Source organism: Clarias gariepinus, chromosome 15 (genome assembly GCF_024256425.1).
Source record: "Clarias gariepinus isolate MV-2021 ecotype Netherlands chromosome 15, CGAR_prim_01v2, whole genome shotgun sequence".
Lineage (NCBI taxonomy): Eukaryota > Metazoa > Chordata > Actinopteri > Siluriformes > Clariidae > Clarias > Clarias gariepinus.
Window position 1 is genome coordinate 13806128 of NC_071114.1, and position 23856 is coordinate 13829983.

Below are 23856 nucleotides of genomic sequence, written 5' to 3' on the forward strand. Positions count from 1 at the left end.
TCAAAGGCAGCATCAGTAAAGAAGGAACCCTGGAGGCCTGTCTATGGAGACAAGATCAAGTATGTAAAACCAGATGAAAACTGATGTGCGGGGCAAATATCAAACCTGATGCCATCCTTATGATGAAATAGTGCCCGCGCCTTGAATTTCCTCCTAGTTTCATCATCGGCTTATCCGAGGGTTATCATTAATGGCATGTCGAAGATGTTCATTTCAGGTGAGATGAAACGCAGGAGGTCTGAGCTCTATTAGTCTGATTAGGGATTTATTCCATGCTTCAGTGCCTTAACAAGCAATGCTTTCATCAGATAAATGAATCTCGCTATGTAAAGGCACCAACCTACCAGCCTCACACGCTCTAATGATGCTGGGAGACCATGCATCATTACATCATAAATCATATATTGCTAAACAAGACACAACATCTGTAAAGTACATTTAAAAATATATGGGATGTCATTAAGTAGCGTTGCGTAACATCCTATAGAATATGACAGCGTGTACTTCTATAACAGATAAGCCACGGTATTTCAGACACGGTAAAAATCCTAAGAGTGGGAGGATATTAGGAGGCATTTGCCTCTGTTATTACACACAGCACAAATGTAATCAAACAAACACGGAGGGGGTGAAATGGGAAAGATGTGGCAGGAAATGACAGCCGGTGACCAATTACAGCCATCATGGCTGATGGTTTGGTCGATATATAGATAGTTACAGTATTTCATTAGATATCGAACAAAACATCCCGTAAATGAAAACAAATGGGCCTGTCGAAGCTCACAGATGAAGCCCGGGATAAGGAGGGAATGAGGAGTCTCTTTCTCTCTCTCACTCTCTTGCTCTTTCTTTCTCTAATCCATTTTTAATAAGCGTTAGGAAAAAGGAAAGGCTGCTGCACAACTGCCAAGGAAGCATAATCTCCTAGCTACAGCATTCATCGGCAAACAGACCCTTCTACCGAGCAAGCAGTCCACCTGTACTAGTGTGTGTGTGTATTTTTGGAGGAATTGGAGCAGGTATAAAGTAACTTCTCACCTTTTGATAAAAATGAGGCCAACCCACAGACACAACTGCAAATCTTCAAACACAACAGAAACCCCCCAAATACAACAGCAGAAGTCCAGACACAACAGAAAACCTCCAGACACAACAGCAAACCTCCAGACACAACAGGAAAACTAAAGATAGAACAAGACAGTACAGTACATTTAGCAACACAACAGCATCAAAAACATCACAGCAATACCAAAAACACAAGTTAAATCAATTTCTTTTTATACATATTTATTTCATTTAATGCTAAATAGAAACATAATTCTGCAGAATGTAATGCTGACAAATGCAACTGCCCTGTCCAAACTGCATACTGCAGTGTCTTGTCAAACGAAAACGTACAGACATCATGATAAGATACTGATAGATAAATAAATAGATTAATAAATAAATACAACTTTTTTTATTGCGATGGTGATAAAGTGGTAAAATTGGTTACTTTTTTGCTGAGTTGTGTGCTGTGTACCTCAGTGTTAAGTTGGCCATCTGGAAAACGAGGCTGTGTGTTCTTCAGAATGATGGACGCTTCGCTCAACCTACAATATTACTTCAACACCCTATTTTCTAGTCACGGATCGACGGAAGATATTAAACTAAAGGAGACCTGAGGAAGAGAAGTGAAGATTTTATCAGCATGCAAAACACTGTTTCTGTTTAAGGCTCCTACTATATATATGGTATAAGGAACTTGGTGGTATTAAAATATACTGTAATATATATGTGTGTATATATATATATACAGTGATTAATGTGAATGAGTATGGATCAACAACCGCGGTGAGGTCTGCCAAATAAGCATCCTGAATATATTTCGTGGACAGTGAAAAATCCCATTTTCTCCAAAGTCTCACTCAAGCTACATAGTAGTAGTCTCTTCTGCAGAAGTTCGAGTTTCTCGCATGTAGACTGGCCTTTAAGAAGATTTTTTTTCAATCTGCCAACAAACCAGCTTTCTCCCACATGCTGAAAACAAACAGCTTTCTAACATATAGCCTACAGTCTTGTTTTTTTTTTTTTTTTTACTACAGGCCTGGACGCTTTCATCTCAAGTGCCAGCCTTATTCTCGCCTCGTTCTTCTTGAAGCTGCTCCAATTTTAGCTCTCTCTGGATTTTGAAATAAAGCAATTGATGAAAACGTCATAAAGCAAGCACGGATGCTTTGCCTGTTTAATTCAGTTTGTTGTAGCACCAACATCTGTATGTTGTGTTTAGTGCCTCTAAACCTGACATGAATGTGGTCAGAATCTGAAATGGCACAACTGGGCACGTGGGTACACACACAAAATGACACACTGTGGGCAATTTGGAATGTCCAATCAGCCAGCATTACATGTTTTGTGTTGGAGGAAACCAGAGAACCCTGAGGGAGACCGAGGGTAAACAGGGAGAACATGCAAACTCCGCACACACAGACCAGAGGTGAGAGTCCAACCCCCAACCCTGGAGGTTCAGGGCCACTGTGATAAGCATATCTTAAAGCGAATTAACCTGATCTGACCTTTTGCTCACAACCATAAACATCACAGCTAACCACTGGGATGCATAAAAAAACCTCAAACTTGTGTGCTCTTCTGCTGCCCATCTCTAGTCTGTGAACCTGGAAAAAAAAAAAGAACAAAATACATGAATAGTATTTGTATCTGTATTTGTATTAGTTAGGAACGTACTGTATAATCAGTTCATTTTTAAATAATGTGTCTGTTTTATAAACTGCCCCTTAGTGATTTAGGAAATAAAGATTGACTTTATTAGCTGAGAACATGAGTAACGTACTATAAGCATGAGGAAGCCTGTTGAAAGCAGAAAGAAGTTACAATGCACGTTTTGTATACAAAAGCTCCAATCAATGACTATAAATCAGTGTCTGTAGACTTATAATAAGCTGACAAACCAGGTTAAACACATACCTAAGATATGGATATGGATATGGAAGGTGACAAAAAAATTTGACATGTAATAAAAAAATAAATAAATAAACGCAAGCAACGAAGAACACATAATACCAAATACTGTACCTCATAATGAAGCCTGACACCAACATTCTCTCATCAAGGGCAAATAGTTAGTAAATAATAGTGAGTAAGGAGTTATACATTACACATATGATCATCACATGGCAGAATGGTGATAACAGGTCATGCAGTAATATGCTGAAGCCAGCACCAGGCACTAAGAAATATTTCACATTTGTTTTCATGTTGAGTTTTAATTTGCAGTGACGTATGGCAGAGATTAAACATTTTCTCTTTCACTCTCTCTTTTCCCCATATTTTTTGCTGAAATTATTGTTTAAAATTTTTACAATATTTTTTAAGCTGTGCTGTTAATTTAAGGCACTGTAACTGCCTCAAGCCATGTGATAGTGGACCAGGATTCAGGCAGCAGGGAGGGGACTGGCTGTGGGGGAAAACAACAACAACAACAACAACAAACGTGAAGGTTGAAGTACAGCATTAATCTGAAAAGCTTGAGAAATTTCTCTGTCAGTCGTCTTTCAGATAAAAATCGGGCTGTGATTTTCTTTTTCTTTTTACTCCATTGAATTGAGCAGTGAGGGAATGTGAGGGAATGTCTCAGCCACTTGCCGAGAGTGATCTCTGTGTGATTTGCGCTCTCTTTCGAAACCCTGGTGCAAGATGATGCAATAGTTGCTACAGCACAGAGCATTGCACAGTTTGGATGAAATGTTTGGCAGGCTTGTGTGTGTGCGCGCACGCGCGCGTGCGTGTGTGTGTGTGTGAAATCTCTTGGACTCTGATGCATCCCAGTAGACTGCTTGGTGATGGATGAGTTGCGGTATTCGTATCAAGGCACTGCTGGATGGTGACTGACTGTGAAAAGTACAGCTCAAAAGGACGATGATGAAACTTGGCCATTAGGCAGAGCAATGACTGGTCCCTGTTTGTTCTTAAAAGGAGCCCCGTATTGACTAGAAGCAGCGGCACAATTTTGGCAGTACAAAATGTACAGATCCATTAGTCCAAAGTGGCTTTAAGCCAGAGAGATTCTCAACTGATTTCACTTCTTTGTCCATTTGGCTCATCGAAAATCACATTTTGATGTCCTTCTGTTTAATGAGAAGTGCCAGAAGTGAGGTCAATTAACCTGTTCTGACAAAGCTTTGATGAGACTTGTACTGCTGGTACTCCTAATAAAGACAATAAGAATTTTTTTTATTGGTTCGCTTGCATGTTGGCAGTGTTTCCACTATTACATGACCTACCCAAGGACTCTTGCGTTTGGTTATTCATTGTTACTCAGGTAGAGATGGAGTAAGTGTAAACAGATGATACTGTAGGTCAGTCGGTCCCTGAACTTTCCTCATTAATGTCTATGGCTAGATTCGCAATTAAGGAAGCAGTGGTAATTATTTTTTTCCAGGCCAGGTACATTTCTGGGTACTTTCAGTAATGACAGTGATACAAAAAAACAAACAAAAAAACAACAACAGTAACCTACTTACTGTAGAATTAGTAAATCAGGGACAACATTATGCATACATTATTTTATCTCACTTTATGTTTCTTCTCTTTGTCTCTATTTTATTTAATAGTGGCCATGAAAACATTCCAAAACATGTTTTTGATAGTGTTGGCTAATTTATTTTATTGACGTGTTTTAGCCTTCTGATTTCGTCATCTAATATTCAGACAAGTTTCAGTAAAGGATTGATTTGACATGTAGAGTAGTAAGTAGAAGATACTTAATTGATTCCACTGTATCTGAATCTCTTGTTGTTAGTTTCAGTCTTCTGCTTGCCTAACCAGCACTGCTACAGATGTTTTTAAACCTTTTGAGTTTACTTGCATTGTTGAAAGATTCCTTCTCCTTATATGGTCACTGTTAGTGCTCTGCTGTGCTTCGATTGCAGTCAGTAATCATGAAATACGTCCAGACTGCTGGCATTAGCATAACAACATACACGAGGCATACATCACATTCTATTGTGTTGCACTGATTGATAGATATGGGCATCAAAGCGTTTTTTCATATGTACAGTATGAATAAAAGAGCACGGTATCCAATGGATACCTGATTTTACAATTGGATTCAATGCATCCTTAATGTCAAATTTATCCCAATGTTTTAAGATTTATTTTGCTGTATTGATCCACACTGTAAATCAGTACTACGCTTGATTTTTACATTTTTCTCCATGATCCAAGTATCTAGGTTTAGTTTTGGGTTCTCGATTCAGACATGTTGGAAAAACAGCTAATACCATACATACGCCTACTAATCGAAGGAAACAGCTAAGAAAGAGAGGGAAGTGCTGCCAAAGAAGTATTACGGCATTCCACATTGAAACAGAGAAATACAAACAGAGAGGTCAGAGTGGATCGGTGTACTTCATTAGTTCTTGTACCACTACAAGATCTGGGCTTGTAATAAATTGGATTAAGCTCTTCCAGTGTGGCTATAGGTTAATTACTATCACCCTAACTGTCTGTTTGTTTATGCGTGGCTACATGATGGAGGTCTATGTCTTGTGTTATTTTAATTGGACTAAAAGCAGCCTCAATCCTGGCAGGAGACAACAAACTCTCCTCGTTATGCTCGCCACTGCCATTGTTTTATCTTCTGTCAGCACGAAGCTCCACAATTTGTCACTTTGCCCATTTTGCAGCTGAACGCTACCTAATATCTGTCAGCTCATGTTGTCCTCCTGCATCAAAATGCTAATATTTTTTCATATATCCGCAGAATTTACACTCGGACTTTGACAGCTGATGAAGAGTGGCTCTCCACTTGTCGGAGAGCTTGCTATTAGAGTAATAGCGTTTCCTTTCCAGGCCCCTGAAGCTGCTTACAGTGGATGGCACTAACGTCTCGTTGTCCTTCACTCTTGCAGGGATTTTCACCTGAGACAGTCATTTGCAAAGTTATTCAAAAAAAGACCCCCCCCCCCCTCCACCCTCCACCTCCCTACCCCCTGACTCCACACACCCAGCTCGGCTTATCAGATGGAGATTGACACCTTGCTCCATGTGTAGTGAACTAATTGGGCTTTCAGACATTTTTCAGGGTGTTCGGATGCAGAATTGATCCTAGACCACTTTATTAGCGCACTATCCTAGGATGAGTTTTGGCTCCTAATGACATCCCACAATGCACCTCAAAATGTAGGATGAATATGTGCCGCATCTACTCTAGGGCATCTCAGACTGCAATGCAAAGTAAATCAACTCCAAACAGAGCATCCCAGACTCAATGCAAATCAAATCAATTCCACATATGTGTACAGTAAATACAGGATATACTTAGAATAAGGGTGCAGTGCAATGGATTTAAACCAGATGTGGGAAAGGGCAGAACAGAGTTTTTAAATTGATTTAAATTGAATTGGTTGTATTTTACAAAGATGTAAACAAAATCATGGTCAAATTTGTGGGTGCTGTAAAAAAGAAATAGTGCACATCTTATCAATATCTGTGTTTGTATTTGTTTACAACATAAGGGTTCATTCTGAATCATGAATTTGTATTCAGTTATAGCGCTAGTATCTGCACTTTACTATATATTGAATGTTAATATTTTTAAATGTCAAATTACACTGCCTGGCCAAAAAAGATTGCAGACTCTAATATTTTAGAGCCACCTTTAGCTCCGATTATGTCATGCAATATAGTGGGCAGAGTGAAAATGACTACTCAAGCTCCCATAACCACTTCCATAATTTCAGTATATCCCTGTGCGATCAGGGAAAAAAACAGGGGAAAAAACTCCATTGATGTTATAACCTGGTCATTCAATACGTTCAGGTAGTCAGCTGACTTCATTTTATTGCCACATAGCATTGCTGAGTTTATTCCTGACCAACTACAGTAACCTCAGATCATAACACTGTCTCCACTGTTCATCACTTCATGTGCTTCCCTTCTTTCCTGAAATAGTCAGACTGAGCTTATCAGACATCATGACCTTTTTGCATTGCTACAAAGTCTATTCTTTAAGCATGAAGCTGTTTTTTAATAAGCCTCAGTTAAAAAAAGAATTCTTAGAGTTCTCATAATGTGCATGTGGAAATGCTTTTTTGTAGATTTCTTTTTTTTATGATTTAAATTCACTGAGTGAATTCTGTGAAGTTAATATACAGTAACAGCACAATCCTTCCAGAATGTAATAATGCATCGGAAAGTTTTTAACTAATCTTAATTTTTAATCTCCTTAGTTGCTGTCTTTACTCAATTCAGGCCAATAACTGACCCTTCTAAAACGGTGACGTTTTTGACCACGCAGTATAAGGCATATTCCAGCGGCTTCTTCCAACAGCCATACCTAACGCGAGCTAGTGGTTGGCAGTCGGATCACACACGAAAATCATTGACGTGCTGTTTTTTTAAAAAAGTGTCCCAGTATTCCACCAAATCCACCCCCTTGATGACCTAATGCAGTCATTTCAAAGACTATTTCATCCCATAGAGACTTAAGTAATGCACTACGTAGAGAACTAGGGGGCAATTTAGAGACACAGCCGGAATATTGTGCAGTTTGGCATGCAGGCTCGAGATTCAAAACTCCCTAAAGGCTTTCAGATCAACGAAACAGCTTTACATTCTGAAATATAGCCAAACACATTTCAGTGTTTAAAATGCTTATTTACTACACAAATCCCTGGAGATAGAAAAGACTCAGTCTTTTATTTCTGCTTGCATATGATTCAAAGCTAATAAATAAAAAAAACCTGTAGTCATCCTCAACATGTCATACCTAAAAAGTCTAATTATTTATACATTTTAGGCCTACAAAACTATTACCTATAGTAAAAAACATATTTAGAGTGAATGTGTGTGCCAGCGAGCCCTTACTGTTTATCTAATTAAATTTTAAGTATAAGGAAAGATTCCAGTGTCTGAATATGATTTGCTTTGCTATTTTATTGATGTATTATTTAACAAACTGGATCAAAATGAATTTACAACCAAGATTTACTATTCTCAGATGGGGGGTCACATACGCCCATGTTCCACAGTTCTGTATGGGATGTTTTGCCATGAAAGCTTTTAGTTCAAATCTTTCATGCGTATGAATTACCGGATGAAGCCCCAGAAATCTAATGCTGCAGTGAATGTCAGATTTCTCAACACTGACAATGAGCTATAGACTCATTATCAAAGCTGCTTTCTGCCAGATGGTTAATGTAATAAGAAAAACCGGTATTGAAAGTAAACCAGTATGAATAGAGGTCACTTATATAGTATGTCTGTAAATTCCCTGGGACCTAGCCCATATGGTGTACACAATTTTACACTTTCCAAACAGAAGAGCATAAAGCAGTACAAGACAGAGAGATAATGTAGCCTGATAAAGCACCAGGAGGGACTCGGTAATCTCTAACAATAAAACACAAAACACATCTCTAAAGCCGAATTCACTCCATTGTGTTAAAAGGCTTGCGAGACTCAGTGGTGGCCAGTTTTCCAGAACAAAGTGCTGCCTTTAAAACTGTAGCAACGATTTCAAAATGTAGAAAATCAACAATGAGAGATTGATTGTTTGTGTTTCAGTTATGCACAAATAACAAAGTTGTACATCAATCAAATATAAATTTCATGGACTATCATTAAAAATGAAAAACAAATGCAACCAGGCTGTTTATGTAATGCTTTGTGTGGTAGCCCGTTATGCCTCAATAACTTGATAAATAAACATCTGGATGCTTTAATTTGAAAATAAAAAAAGATAGAAAATACGCATTTTGGGAGATCCTGTTGCATTTTGGAGATATATAGAGATATATGCGACCCTGTTTATTTTGTTAATTCTGTAAATTTTGTTGCTTTTTTGTATTTTCATTATTCAGCGCTGTGTCATACCCAAAACTGTGCTTTATTCTCCCTATAAAATCCCCCTATGCACCACTGTATGATATTCTCTTCTCATTTTAGTGCTGGTTCATTTGCAAAGTATTAAACAAAACTCATCTATGGCAGGTGAAGTTGATGAGGCTTGATAGGTGTAATTTTTTGGATGCAGCACCACAGCTGGTGGGGCTGTGCCCAGCATCAAGGACACTAGGGAGGGAGCTATGCAAATGCACGCAGCTTGAGTCAATTAGAAAGAAGATGAAAATGAAGAGGACCTCGGTGGCACTGGGGCTGGGGAACAAAAGCACTCCATCAAAACTCATGTTACACGTTTGGGAGCTGCAGTCAATAACACTTAGGCTTGGTGTTTAAGGCAGGACGCGTCGCCTGTTTTACGCACCACATCTGCAACAAGATGCACAAGAAATAGCTAAGTTGGATAAGCTACCAAGTCCAATGCTAGCTTAATTGCATTTTGTTTGCTAAAACTGGCCATGGCTGGACACGATCCATCATATGATGTTTACTTGCTTCTGAAGATCCTATTAAACAGATTTGTAGCACATCATGGTCTGCAGCTAAACGCTTTAGCAACATTTACCCCTCACAGCAAATGGGGCCCCTAAATATGCTGATTTATTATTACTGTAGTGAGCCAAAGAGAGAAAGTGTGTGAGTTTGTGTGTGTGTGTGTGTGTATGCGTGCAGATTATCTTTCATGTCTGGAGCACTAAAGTTTCACAGAAGATCCCATGGTGATTCTTTATTGCAGAAACTCTCTGCCTGAACCCGAAGGCCAGGTTTTGACTACTTTAAGGTTTTCCATTGTTTCATATTCTTATTCCCACTGTGCTCTGATGAGAATATGTGTTTTTGCTGCATTCGAACATAAATATTATTCCATTTAGCCAGAGGTGAGTTTTTAGTGAAATTTCTGAAAGGGGACAGCTGGGTCTTATAGCCATGCTTGTGAGATACATTAATCATTGCTCTGCATGCAATGTTATGCGATTCATACTGTATGGTCCATACCGTAATGTGCAGGAGGAGCTAGAGGCAAGATTTGCAACCTGATTCCTTTGAGAAGGACACATCTACTAGAGCACCTCAAGCTCATTGTGTCCCCTAAAGACATGCAGGAGGACTAGCTTGGCCTTTTCTTTACGGGGTCAGAGCTCGGAATTTCGCAGATAACTTCTCTAAGAATCCACCATGACAGATGTCACAGGGCATCACCACTATTTTGAAACATACCCTCTGATCCTGCCACAAAGGATAACGAGTACATGCATGGGCCAGCTTGTTCATGGACAAAGCCCCAATAGGGGCTTGTGAGCATGATGGGTGTTTAACTGATGATGCCCACATATAATATCCCTGTATACTTATATACTGTATACTGTGTACTGCACCAATTGAGCACCCATTTTAAAAAGTGCATGGCTTTTCCAGAAGTCCTGGAGGATAATAATAATAATAATAATAATAATAATAATAATAATAATAATAATGCATTGGACAAATCTTAACATAATCCCAGGTACTTTTCTGAAAAAAAAAAACAGGACCATTATTACCCTAAAAATAAGATATGTCTTCAGATAGATTTGTTTAAGAGATGAGAAGCTACTTACTTCATCTGTTATGGGTTATGCAGTAATTGTCCAATCAGAGGCTCTTGAGTATTTGCTCATTTCAACTTGACTGGTGACTTTTCCTTCTTTCTTTATTTTTTTGCCCAGGCAGTATATTTAAGGAAGTAACCAATTCTTTAAATATACAGGGATTTGATTAATTAATACTAATGCTTAACTCCAATACTAATAATAATATTTTTCTTTATTTATATAGCGCCTTTCCCGAGCTTAAGGACACAATTTATAGGACCTGAAAAAGGTTGGCTGGCATACAGTATGCTGCTCTAAACTAGCCAAGTTGGATTTAATAGTACTGTGCAACCTGTGGCATATACGTGCTATTATACATGCAGTAGCTTTGGCCATGTCAGACATCAATATACTGTATATAAATATTATTTTACTTTTCTTCAGTCTTCAAGAACAATGAGAAAAAATAACTGCATTAATGAAATTAAAGAAAATAAATGTGTCGTGCAGTTGACAGTATAGCTTCTTTATTTAGACTTTAAAAATGTGAAGTTTTTTAAACATCATCACTACCTGCCCAGTGGAACCGCTACTCCATGCTGTTTGTCATAATAGTGCAGCGTTCTACATGGCATGGAAAAATTATATTGTCTTCGTTTAATACTACAGTCTAAGCCTTGTCACAACCTGTCGTTCATATTTAGTCATACATCATATTGTGTTATTTTTGTTCAATGTTTTCATGGTTTTGTGACCTAAAATATATTTTTAGTTTAAGGCAAACAAATTATTCAGTGAGGCAGTGGATAAAGGATTTCAGGTGTATTCCATAGCATGTATAGCGTAATTAGCATGAATATCATAATTAGATAGATAGAGAGAGAGAGAGAATGTCTACTACCACGGTCATACAAAAATGGGAAAAAAAATGCAGTGTTCACCATTGGCCTCCACTGTTCCAAGTTGGACTACAGAAATTTGTTTTTTAATTCCTGCGAGTACTTTATGGATCCCAAAGGGAAATTGTATAAATGTAAAATTGTATAAAATGGGAAATTAAAGGAAGGCCTATGTTGTCTTCTCTGTTTTCCTGAACGTCTAAATGTACACCAGCTCTCAATATCCTGCTTTTTTTAAAGCTCTTACCATAGTACTCACACTCCTACCCCACAGGCCTGGCCATGTTTTTCAGTAGGGGTCGAACCTAATTATCGCTCAAATTAAAATGAACAGCCTTGGCTCAGAGAACAATGGCTGCTAAGACTCCACTCTACAAGCTAAATGTGCCAGACCAAAGCAGTCCCTGTTTTCACTTGGTGGCCACGGTCCAGAAAGCAGAGTGCTGTCCAGCCTGGGCTGCTGAACAAGAGGTTAAGTGGGAAAAAGAAGCAATGAATAGTGTTTCACACCATGTGTGCTCTTTGTTTCAGAAGACAGGAAGCTGTTTGTGGGGATGCTGAACAAACAACAGACGGAGGAGGATGTCTATCGCCTGTTTGAGCCCTATGGAGTCATCGAGGAGTGCACTGTGCTAAGAGGTCCTGATGGGAACAGTAAAGGTAGGACCATTTGTGCTAATGCATAAAGATAGCTGTGCGGAGAATCTGCCAGGAAATCTTATTTGGCTTCGAAATGGCTTGTTATACAAAAAAAAAGCCTTCATGAGGGACATGTAATAGCCGTAAGGGAAACATAAGAGCATATCTGAGCCTGTTTATTTATTTTTTTCCTTTTTTTCAGACTCCATTTATTGCCCACTGAGGCTTTGAGGACACTGATAGACACTAATATAGCCTGACATTAAGCAAAGCACTGTGGGAGCTGTAGTTTTCCCCTGCTAGTTCTTATGAAAATTGCTGTGAGATTATTTCTGCAGCTTAGGGAGTAGCTGCGTGATTCTGCAGTTTTATGGATGAGAGGAAAAAGATGACTGTCAAAACAATTCTGATTTCTCCTAAGATTTTTCGAATATGAAAGATTCCAGAGTTTTGAAAGAAAGTAAAAGAATAATCAAAATTAATCATTCAAGCACACATGTTTTTTTTTTTTTATCTGCCTCAGGAAGCAGAACATGGAGTTCTTTTGATTGATGTGTGAACTAATGTTGAAATGATATCAGTTGTTCTGTGTTTGTGTTTAGTATGCGTAGACCTGCATGTTGCGCTAACTAGCTTTGCTGTTTAATCAGTGGAGTCTGGAGCACTGAGCCTAGAGCGCAGACAGCCTGCAGAGGACCAGCCTGCTGTGCTCCACCATCTCCTGCGCCTCCATCTAATGTTCTGATGCGCTCATCTTCACAGTGTTTAATAAAAAAATCGCTCGTTCTCGCTCTGTTTGCAGGCTGTGCCTTTGTTAAGTTCTCCACACATGCTGAAGCTCAGTCTGCAATCAGTGCGCTGCACGGCAGTCAGACCATGCCGGTGAGTACTTATTCATTCTCTTTTCTTTTTTCCCTTTTTTCCATCTGACTGCAATCTCTGCTGTTTAAAGTGGAGGTGTCTCATGCAAACAGGTGCAAGTTGCATTGTGCAACCACTCATGATCGTAGTGTAATACCACTTACAAATGAGATATATTTAATTATTTTAATCATTTTAATAGGTGGGGATGTCTATGAAGCATGTATTGACTAGATATCGTATAATAATAATAATAATAATAATAATAATAATAATAATATATAAACAGTGCAGACAGAACACTTTCACACTTATCTTAAATGTATTTAAATCTTTTTTCCCGCTCATTATTCTACAAACAATATTCCGCAAAGACAAAGTAAAAGCAGGTGTTAATAATTTTTTGTTAATTTATCAAAAAACCAAGACCGAAATATCCAATGGACGTACGTATTCAGACCCATCATTAACACTTAGTTAAAGCTCCTTTGGCAATAACTGCCTCGAATGTGCTTGTGAATGATGCTACAAGCTTGGCACACCTTTCTTTTGGAAGTTTCTTCCATTCTTCTTGGCAGAATCATTCAAGCTCAACCAGGTTGAACGGGCAGGGTCAGTACACATTCATTTTCAGGTCTCTCCAGAGATCCTCTATTAAGTTCAGGTCCAGACTCTGGCTGCGCCATTCCTGTGTTTTCTTGGCTTTGGATCATGGTCTTGTTGAACTGTAAACCCATTATCCCAGCCTGAGATCCTGAACACTCTGGAGAAGGTTTTCACTCATGATAGCTCTTTATTTTATCTGCATCAATTTTCGATCTATAGTGACTAATTTTCCAGTCCCAGTCACAGAAAAACATTCCCACAGCATGATGCTCCCACCACCGTGTTTGACTGTAGGGATGGTTTTAATAAGGTGATGAGCAGTGCCCCATTTCCTGGTTCCATATAATTCAGTCTGTTTGTCATCAGACCAAAGGGTTTTGCTTTTCATGGTTGGAGAGTCTTTCAGGTGCTTTTTGGCAAACTCCCAGCTAGCTGTCATGTGCCTTTTATTGAGCAATGTCTTCTGTCTGGCCACTGTACCATATAGGACTGATTGGTAGAGTACTGTAGTGATGGCTGTTCTTCTGTAAGTCTTTCCCATCTCCACAAGGGAAGTTAGGATTTTATATATAGTGACCCTTAGATTCTTGTTTACCTCTCTGACCAAGGCCATTTCATCCCCAAATAGTTGGTTTGGTTGGGCGGCCACATCTGAAAGGACTGTTGATTGTCCCAAGTCTCTTCCATTTGAGAATGGCTCAATGGCTGCCTTTAATGCACCAGAAAGTTTCTTGTATCCTTCCCCAGATCTGTGTCACAATTCTGTCTTCTGGGTCAACAGATAATTCTCTCAACCTCATGGTCTCAGAATGCTTTACCGTTGGCATGACACAGGACTGATGGTAGTGCTCACCCTTACTTTACCAAACAAGCTTATTTCCAGATGCTCCAAACAATTGGGAAGGGGATTCATGAGCAGTCCAGTCAGTCTAAATGTTTCCCTGGAGAGAAGTGGCCTATTTGCTGCCCTTCTTAAAATGTATGGAGGTGAGTGCTACTTTCAGTCATGTGTCAGGCCATCAGTAAAGCATGTTGCTTCACAGCCAAGTAAGTGGGCTCACTTACAATTTTTCCTAAGAACATAGCCATGAATAAAGAATGGGACAAAAATAAGAGCAACTCTAAGAGACACTTTTCCCAATCATCCAAGAACAGCTGGGTGACAAACAATGTCTTTTCCAGAATGTTGGAGCACCTTGTCATTAGGCATCAATGATAATTAAGTGGCTCAGGGAATACAACATCACAATTTTGGGTCCATGGCCAGGAAACTCCCCAGACCTTAATCCCGTTGAGAAACCCCACAAATTTTGACAAACCCTAAGCATTGATTGTGCAAGAATGGGCTGCCATCAGTTAGTTGTGGTCCAGAAGTTGATTGGTATGCCAGGGCGAATTGTAAAGGGCTTGAAAAAGAAGGGGCAACACTGCAAATGTGGAGTTTTTGTATTAACTTAATGTAATTTTCAATAAGTCTTTGAAACTTAGGAAATGCTTGTAATTATACTTTAGTATAAGATAGTAACATCTGACAAAAGATCTAAAAACACTGAAGCAGCAGACTTTGTGAAAATTAATATTTGTGTCATTATCAAAACTACACGGCTGTAGTTAGCAGTGTTGCTGTACAACTGTTGGGATGGGGGCTTGAATCTCACATTGAATCTCACATTGGGTCCTGTGTGCGTGTAGTTTACATACTCTGCCTGTGCTTGATGGTTTTCCTATGGGAATTTTAGTTTCCTCCGATAGACCAATGGAATGTACAGTAAGTTGACTGGCGTTTCTAAATTGCCTGTAGTCTGTGAGTGTGTGTGTGTGATTGTGCCCCATGATGGACTGGCACCTTGTGCCCAAAGTGCCCTGTGAGCCTACTCAGGATATGTTTACATAAGGAATATATGAATATTTTTATCTTGGAATATATATGTTTTTATAAGTCTGTGTGACTGATTGTTTTAATTGGCTGAATACAAACTGCCACAACTAAAAAGGAAGTCAGCTGAAAGATTTTAAGAATGAAAAAGCTGTATGGTTCAAAATTGTGTGCATTTAAATAATGAGCCTAATGTTTAAACAGTTGGCTCTCATTCAGAGAGATTTATTTATTTATTTTTATTTTTTTTTACATGTAAAGGGGTTCCTGGCTGAAAAAAACATTGAGAATCCCTGAGACTTTAACAAACAACATTCTAATGAAATCAAATGAGTGATCCTTCTGTAAGCAAATCATATGTGGAGTAAACATTTTAAGTTAATCATTATGCATCATTAAGCATTTTGGAGTTGCACAATGAATTTAAATCAAGAGTGTGTTCTTGGCTTTTTCAGTTAAATAACTGGCAAATAAGCTTAGCTGAAAATGTTAGCAAATTACCTAACCCTAGATGGGATTAATTGCCTCTGCATGAAATCATGAGCTCCGCATTGATCCAACCATTCACCCATGTAAAGTCTGTCTGTCTATCTATCTGTCTGTCTGTCTGTCTGTCTGTCTGTCTGCCCCTGTCTCTCGAACAATCTATCTATCTGTTTAAATGTATTTATATATATTGAATGAACATTTTATTTCCAGTTCCAAGATTTAAATCCTTATACATTTTCTAATAGTCATAATTATTTTAGTTTTTATTGTGCAGTTTTATCTTTATTTCCCACAGAAGAGGTCTGGTACAGTTTATGTCTATGCAAGGGTCAAAATAACTCTTTAACAAGAGACAAAACATTACAGTGTGCTGCTTTGATTGCAACCAGTACTTATATCTATTTTACTGGGATGTGGATAGTAAAACATCTGGAAAAGTGGACACTGAGCTGCAAAAAGCCTGCTGTTCAATCCTGGAAGACTCAATCAAAACTATTCAGCTTCACACTCATTATTCAGGACTATAAAATAGGACTGGAGTCTCACTCATGTTTGCAATTGTGTGTTTGCTTAAATAAAACTCCTGCTGGCAGTGAACTGTGTGCCATAGCAGTGTGCATGTTTTTATAGACAGAGAGAACAAAAGACAAACGAGTTGAACATGCTGCTAAAGCTTACTTGAATTAGAAAAGGATTAACTGGAGAGACAGGAATGTAATAAAGGGAGGTACAGTAGAGAGGGAAAAAAGTGTATATATAAATATATTAGAAGTGGAACTATATATATATATATATATATATATATATATATATATATATATATATATATATATAGGAATCGATCTGCATTCATATTGTGTGTTAGGTGTGTTAGCTAGTTCAGCTATAACAGTTAATGTTAATTGATGTTAATATGGAGTCCAGGTAGTTATTGGAGACTCAGGTAGACTATAGGAAATTTCAGTCCTGAACTATTGAGCAACTACAGCCAAGTCAAGTCCTCAGAGAAACGGCTGTCGACACCAGTCGAGGCCAGAACTGTTTTCATGGTAGAGCTTCTTTGTCTTTCTTCTTCTTTGTCTTTCGGCTGTTCCCTTTCAGGGGTAGCCAGAGCGAGTCATCTGCCTCCACCTAACCCTATCCTCTGCTTCCTCTTCTCTCACCCCAACTAACTTTATGTCCTCCCTCACTGCATCCATAAATCTTTTCTGTGGTCTTCGTTTAGACCTCCTGCCTGGCGTTCCAACCTCAGCATCTTTCTACCAGTCTGCTCACAATCTCTCCTCTGAACATGTCCAAACCACCTCAATCTGGCCTCTCTGACTTTATCTTCAAAACATCTAACATGGGTTGTCCCTCTGATTAACTTACTCTTGATCCTATCTATTAAAGAGAACCTCAACATCTTCATCTCTGCTACCTCCAACTCTGCCTCCTGTCTTTTCTTCAGTGCCACTGTCTCTAAGCCGTGGAGCATCGCTGGTCTCATCACCATCCTGTACACCTTTCCTTTCACTCTCTCTGATATTTTTTTGTCACATAACACACCTGACACTTTTCTCCACCCATTCCAACCTGCCTGTACCCGCCTCTTTACCTCCTTTCCACACTCTACCTACAGGTAACAATTGAAGGACAGATTATAAGAGTTACAGGTCTATGAGAGCCAGAAATCTTGCTTGTTTGTAGGTGACCAAATACTTACAGTATTTTACAGAGGAATTTATCAATTAATTCATAAAAAATCCTACAATGTAATTTTCTGGATATTTTTCTTATTGAGGTATACCTATGATGAAAATTACAGGCCTCTCTCATCTTTTTAAATGGGAGAACTTGCACAATTGGCGGCTGACTAAATTATTTTTTGCCCCACTGTATCTCTCTTTCTCTCTCTCTCTCTACTACTGTGGATGAGTACAGAGTTTTTAGAAAGAGTGAAAAGGTTAAAGCTAAAAAGCTGATCAGCTTTAACGTAATCAGTGATATTATTATTTCTGGTTGAGGCCACTCTCTGCCTAATCTCTTAATACAAAGAAATAAAATTTTGTATGGTTGAATATCTTATGTCTTGTTTATGCTAAGTTGTACTTCTTTGCGCAGTGGCAGTATCGTAGCCTATGAGGTTTTTCCGAGGCGCGATTATTGCTAATTGAAAACTTCACATCTTTCATCACATAACTGCTTTAATTAGCACCATATTTTCGGAACATATGAGACAAACTGGTTTTAAAATTCCTGCAAGAAGAATAAACATATTACCATAAACATATTATCCATACATCTGTCACACATCTGTCCACACATCTTTAAAGTTATATGCCTTTTTTGGGGAAAGCCATGCTGTGTCGCACATTTGTTTGTGTTTGGTGATGATTTGTGCACTTTGTAGCTTTCTGTGTCTTCCACATAATCTGTGCGGTTTCGGTAAACTTTTGAATTGATTGTGATGCGTATAGCCACACCCACTTTGAGGGCAAAAACACTATATTCGTTCAAAAAAGTGATGGCTGCTGTGAGGTAATCTGGCACAAAACCGCTCATGGCGTCCCTTCTACTCAAAAGGTTTCATTAAATTCTGTGTACCAGTTTTGCGTGATGCTGGGACAAAACCAGGTTTTGTGTTTGTCCAGTTATGTGTAAGAGTTAATGACCCCATTTTAATAATCTGATAGTGGGTCTTAGTATTAGGAAAATACTACCTTAGATGAACAATAACATTTTTCACCATGACATCATATATTTAACAAAAATGAAGGCAAAAATAAAAAACATGTGGGAAATAGTAAGTATCCCTTAGTTTTTCCTCAGGATTTAAGAGGGTAAATGGCACTCAGGTGCTGCTAATCATCAGCCCTTGATTAATTGATCATTAGCGGGTGTGCAGACGTTTTGTTAGTTTGCTTAGAGGGAAATACATAAGCAATGGTCTTAGACAAGCAATTGTTGCTGGGAAGGGTTATAAAACCATTTACAAACAGTTTGAAGTTCAACATTCTACAATGAGAAAGATTATTCTTGTGGAAAGCATTCAAGACAGTTGCCAGTCTGCACAGCAATGGATGGCTCAGCACATTCACCCCAAGATCAGACCAGGCAATGTTCAGAGAAATACAGAAAAACGCAAAGCTACATCTCAGACCCTACATTCACTGAGCATGTTAAACTTAAACATTAAAGTCCATGACAGCACAATTAGAAGAAGACTGAACAAGTATGCCAAAGGATTGCCAAAAGAAAGCCTGTACAGTCTAAAAAGAGCACGGAAGCACGAATAAGGTTTAAAAAAAATGCATATGAATAGAAATGCACAGTGGTAAAGCGCTCGCCCTATCATCAAGAGAGCGTTGGTTCGAACCCCGGGTGATGCTGTTAACCTCTTACAGCCGGAGGCCTAGAGAGAGCTGATTGGCCAAGCTCTCTCAGGGGGAGGGATGAGAGGTACTCAGTGCTCTCACATTAATGACGGCAATCAGTGGCGTCTGTGAGTTTGCGCAGGCGGAGGGAGCGGATAGCGCTGTTCCTCCGAGTGTGTTACGCCGCCCCTAACGGTGCGTGAACGAGCATATCGGAAGAAATGCTCAGTGACGCCACGTGGATCGGAGGAAACACGTAGGTCGGTCTGCGGCCCTCCTGACTGATGCTTAATGTGGATTGGGGTGGAATTGGATACCACTAAATTAGGGGAAAAAATGCATCTGAGCAAAGCGGGACCAAAGAGGAGTTCTTTGGCCTCAATATCCAGTGCCATGTTTGACAAAAACTTAACAGCATTTCAATTTTGACATTAATGTAATTGTAAATGGATGCATAATTTTTGCAGTTAATGGCTGTTGAAGTCTGGAACCCATTAACATTAAGAAATTCTGAGATTCTGAGAATTTAAAACACAAGCTCAGTTGGGTTAAGGTCAGGTGACTGACCCGTCCCTTGTACTAAGAAGCTCTTGGGATGCTTTCTTCATATGTTTTGGGTAATGAACCATTTGCAATGTGAATATACCGCTCTGAACACTTCAGAATTCACCCTATTACTTCTATTAGGAGTCATCAATAAATACAAGTGACCCAGTTCCGTCGACAGTCATACATCCCCTGGCCTTAATATTGCCTCTACCATGTTTGACAGATGATGCAGTATGCAATGCTGTGGGTTCATCTGTTTAAATAATCTTGTACCAGATCTGGGATTTTTTTTATTTTATTGGATGTTTTCTGGCAGTCTAATCTGGCTTTTCTGTTCTGTACATAGGGTTTACTTTAAGAAACAGCATTTTTAGAAGTAAACCCCCTGTATTTATATTTAGGAAGGTGTCTTTTGAAGGTGACCGTACTCTTTGACAATGACAGGCCTACTTCCTTTAGCGTGTTCTTGACCTGGCTGTGGTGAAGTGGTTTTCCTTTCCAAAAAAATAATTCTGGAATCATAAACGTTAGTTGTTTAGTTTTCCATGACTTCCTTTAAGGCCTTTTGGGGTTGCTGAGCTTGCCAGTGCATGTCTTGGCATTTTTTCCCCCTAACTTTCTGATAGGTCTGTTTTTGTTTTAGTGTAATGACGGCTTCTTTTACTTTCATCTGTATTTCTTCTGACCACAGAGTAAGAGTTTCATCTAAGAGAACAGCTATCAAATGCAAATTCAATTCCATTTGAGCCTGGGAAAAAGGAGGGATTTATGCAGTAGTTTTGTTAAAACTATTTAAATTAAAGATGAAACATTTCAAATGTACCTCATACATTTGTTGGTAATGTATACACTCACACACACATATGGATGTATATATATATATATATATATATATATATATATATATATATATATAATCTCTCTGTAGCTACACACACACACCGTCCCCTCACAGCTCTCTTCTTCTCTCCATCCTCCTGGGATATTAGGCAATAGACTTGTTTACCTCACCTTTCACCAAATCGGCTGGTGAATTATTCATTGCCGCATAAGCACGGGGAGCAGAAAAGAAGGCAGGAGTGGGAAAGAGACAGAGAAATCGGAAGGCATAAAGTCAACTAATTGAACATGCATATAGCATTCACATCGAGTAAATATGTCATAAAAAAAATCACGCACACAGGGGTATGGAGGTGAGGCTGCCGACCCGGTCTGCTCCTCAGGTTCAGCAGGGATGCTTAGTCCAAGCAGTTTGCTTCTTCATGAAGCATCATGGGAGAAATGTCAGCTTGCTTCCAGCTGAACGTCAAAGGTCATGCACTCTGGGTTTTCTAGTGCCTCCTGGCTTTCAATATGTTGAACATATGGAATGGTGGAGAGCGCTTTTAGCATTTCAAGACCAACACAGTATAAAAAAGGATAAAACCTGATATATAAATTATCCCTGGGGCTCTGCTATAGCGGTCCACTATTAAAGAAATTCCAACCAGTATATTTGCATGTAGTTCTTTGGATTCAATTTTTTTTTGTTTTTATGTGGGACCCTTATTGTTAGTGAAACCGTAAGTAAACAATAGAAAGAGACAAAGCTACAGGTGATGTTATTCATTTCTATGTACGTTTAGTGACATCGGCAAAAATCAGAGCAGCAACATAAATAAAAAAAATTCTCAAAAAATAAATAAACTGACATCCATTAACCAAGATTTAACCTCATGAAACAGCCCACTGACATCCAGTTATTACACTCGTTCTGGGGAGGTAGGAAGGATTTAAAGCATTACACTGAAGCACTGGAAAGATCAACAAAGGCAAAATACTGTATATCTGTACAGATGCGGTTATGTCCTTGAAAGACTACTTTTAATATACAATCAGTAACAGAGATAATACTTTTAATGGGTTTGAGGTGAGTATTATGGGACAGTATAGTACCCAAATAGTTCAGGACTTGAGTTTCCTATAGTCTACCTGAGCCTCCAATAATGAACTGGACTTCATTTTAACTTAAACACATCTCCTATTATGAACTTCCAGTCTCACACAGTATGATGCGGATCAATACCTGCTATCTGGTATCACTCAAATGAGGGTGGGTTCTCTGTTTAATCTGGTTTCTCTCAAGTTTTCTTCCTATTACCATCTCAGGGAGTTTTTCCTTGCCACTGTCGCCGTCGTCCTCGGCTGGCTCATCAGGGACAATCATATAATTTTGATTCATACACATTCGCATTTCATACAAACTTAATTCTTTTGGTTGTGTAAAGCTGCTTTGTGATGATGTAAATCGTTAAAAGCGCTATACAAATAAAATTGAATTGAATTGAATAGTACACAAAGACAATATTTGCTGGCTGTAGTGTGTTACAGTGACATTTACAATAGTACTGGTAGTATTATTATTTACTCCTCAGCATAAATTTAAATATGAAAGCAGATGTTATGTCTATAGATTATTATTTAATTTTCCTTATCAAGTGTGTGTGTGTGTGTGTGTGTATGTGTGTGTGTTTTATACCCATCAAACTGGTCGAAAAAAAAAGTTTGCACTCTGCCCTTACATCTGACTGAGGATTTCATCCTTGACTATGGCAATGCTTCATAATATCACCCAATATGAATTAGGTATTTTACATAGAAGAATTAAAGAATGGAAAGTCAGCCTTTTTGGTGAGAAAACAACATAAACATAAAAGATGGGAAATCACGGGAAATGAGCAACTTGTGTAGTCACATAATGTGATGTGATACTTTGTGGGTCTTTGAAATGGTTAGAAGTGACTAAATGTGTTTATTTGGTACCTGTGGATGCAGTTTTCTTTGTATAGGTAACAGATAAAAGGTACCAGACAGATTGAAAGGCTGTCCGAGTTTACGGAGGGGTGACCCAAGGTTGAAGATTTATTTATTTTTTTTACATAAAGTATAAGTCAAAATTAAATTTGCTATAATGCTTTATACCACTGAATTTTAAGGACAGTAAAGGCATTCTTCCTCAGTTCCCATCCATCATCCACAGGTACACTCTAGTCCAAATTCACTTGGAATTGTATTTTAAATAAAAAGTTTTTTTTTGTTTTTTATTTGTAGCTTGAGGTGCTTTGAGATCGAGTGGCCTTGAGGTTTAGGCATCTTGAATGCAAACACTGTAGCTCACAGAGGCAGCGTCCTCTCTCTCTAGGATCACACCCCAGTGCCAAAGCACACTACAGCTCCACTTTCTATGCATTTTATTCACGCACACATGCATGCTCTCTCTCTCTCTCTCTCTTTCTCTCTCTCTCTCAGGTCTGACCATGCACACTAATCTGATTTCCCAACTCAAGAAACTCTCACTGAATGCATTTGATTCTTTCAGGTCTAGATGTAAATGTAAGTGAATGTTTTATGAGTATGCTACACCTTAAAGCTGAATATTTTTGTGTATGTTTCTGTGTGCAGTTGTGTCTGGCTTGTGTGTGCATATGTGTGGTCGTGTGTGTGTGTGCATGCAAGGGTAATGACAGGTCAGATCAGATGTCTGGTCATAACAGGATCTTCATTCCAGACACGCACGTCCCCTCCATCTCTCCTTCACTCCTCATCTCATGCTTGGGACGTGGCACAATTAAAAATTTACACCCTCATGCTGTAGAGCAAATTGCCAGGCTTCAGGAAGGGCCTTGTACGACGCACGTCCTGGGACGGAATTACACATGGAGAAGTTTGGGGTCGGGCAAACTCTGACCTCTCATTTCCAGCCGTGTGTATACATTAGGGATCAGTCCTATCTCAACAAATATAGGAAGAAAAATTAAATTGCAGGAGCTATCTGGTATTAAGATCTGCTGTGCGCAGGGGAATTCATGCTCATGTCCTGAGGCACAATGCCACTGGGTAAGGCAGTATTTCTTTGTGACTGTGCAGCTATATGGAGACTGATTTTCAGAGAACAACTGAAAAATATGGGATTTTTGTTAAGGAAGATTTTCTATACATACTTCTGCTCTAGGGAAAATTCTAGCAAAAGTAATATAAAGCTTCCAGACTTGGCCTACAAATGCCCTGCTACCTACTATTTATAACCCAAACTACGTATGCCAAACAAATCCCCAAATTTTTTTTTTATT

General features: G+C 38.8%; 1 protein-coding gene and 1 pseudogene across 4 annotated transcripts in view; both read left to right on the forward strand.

The window, feature by feature from the left end:
• Window positions 1–23856, forward strand: part of celf5a (cugbp, Elav-like family member 5a) — a 188759-nt gene that overhangs the window by 133668 nt on the left and 31235 nt on the right. For all 4 annotated transcript variants that reach the window (XM_053513221.1, XM_053513218.1, XM_053513219.1 and 1 more), the window contains exons 4-5: window positions 11903–12031; window positions 12813–12892. In XM_053513221.1, coding sequence (XP_053369196.1) covers window positions 11903–12031; window positions 12813–12892 — 209 coding nt within the window. The remainder of the gene's footprint in view (window positions 1–11902; window positions 12032–12812; window positions 12893–23856) is intronic.
• On the forward strand, window positions 17934–18099 carry LOC128543508 (uncharacterized; annotated as a pseudogene).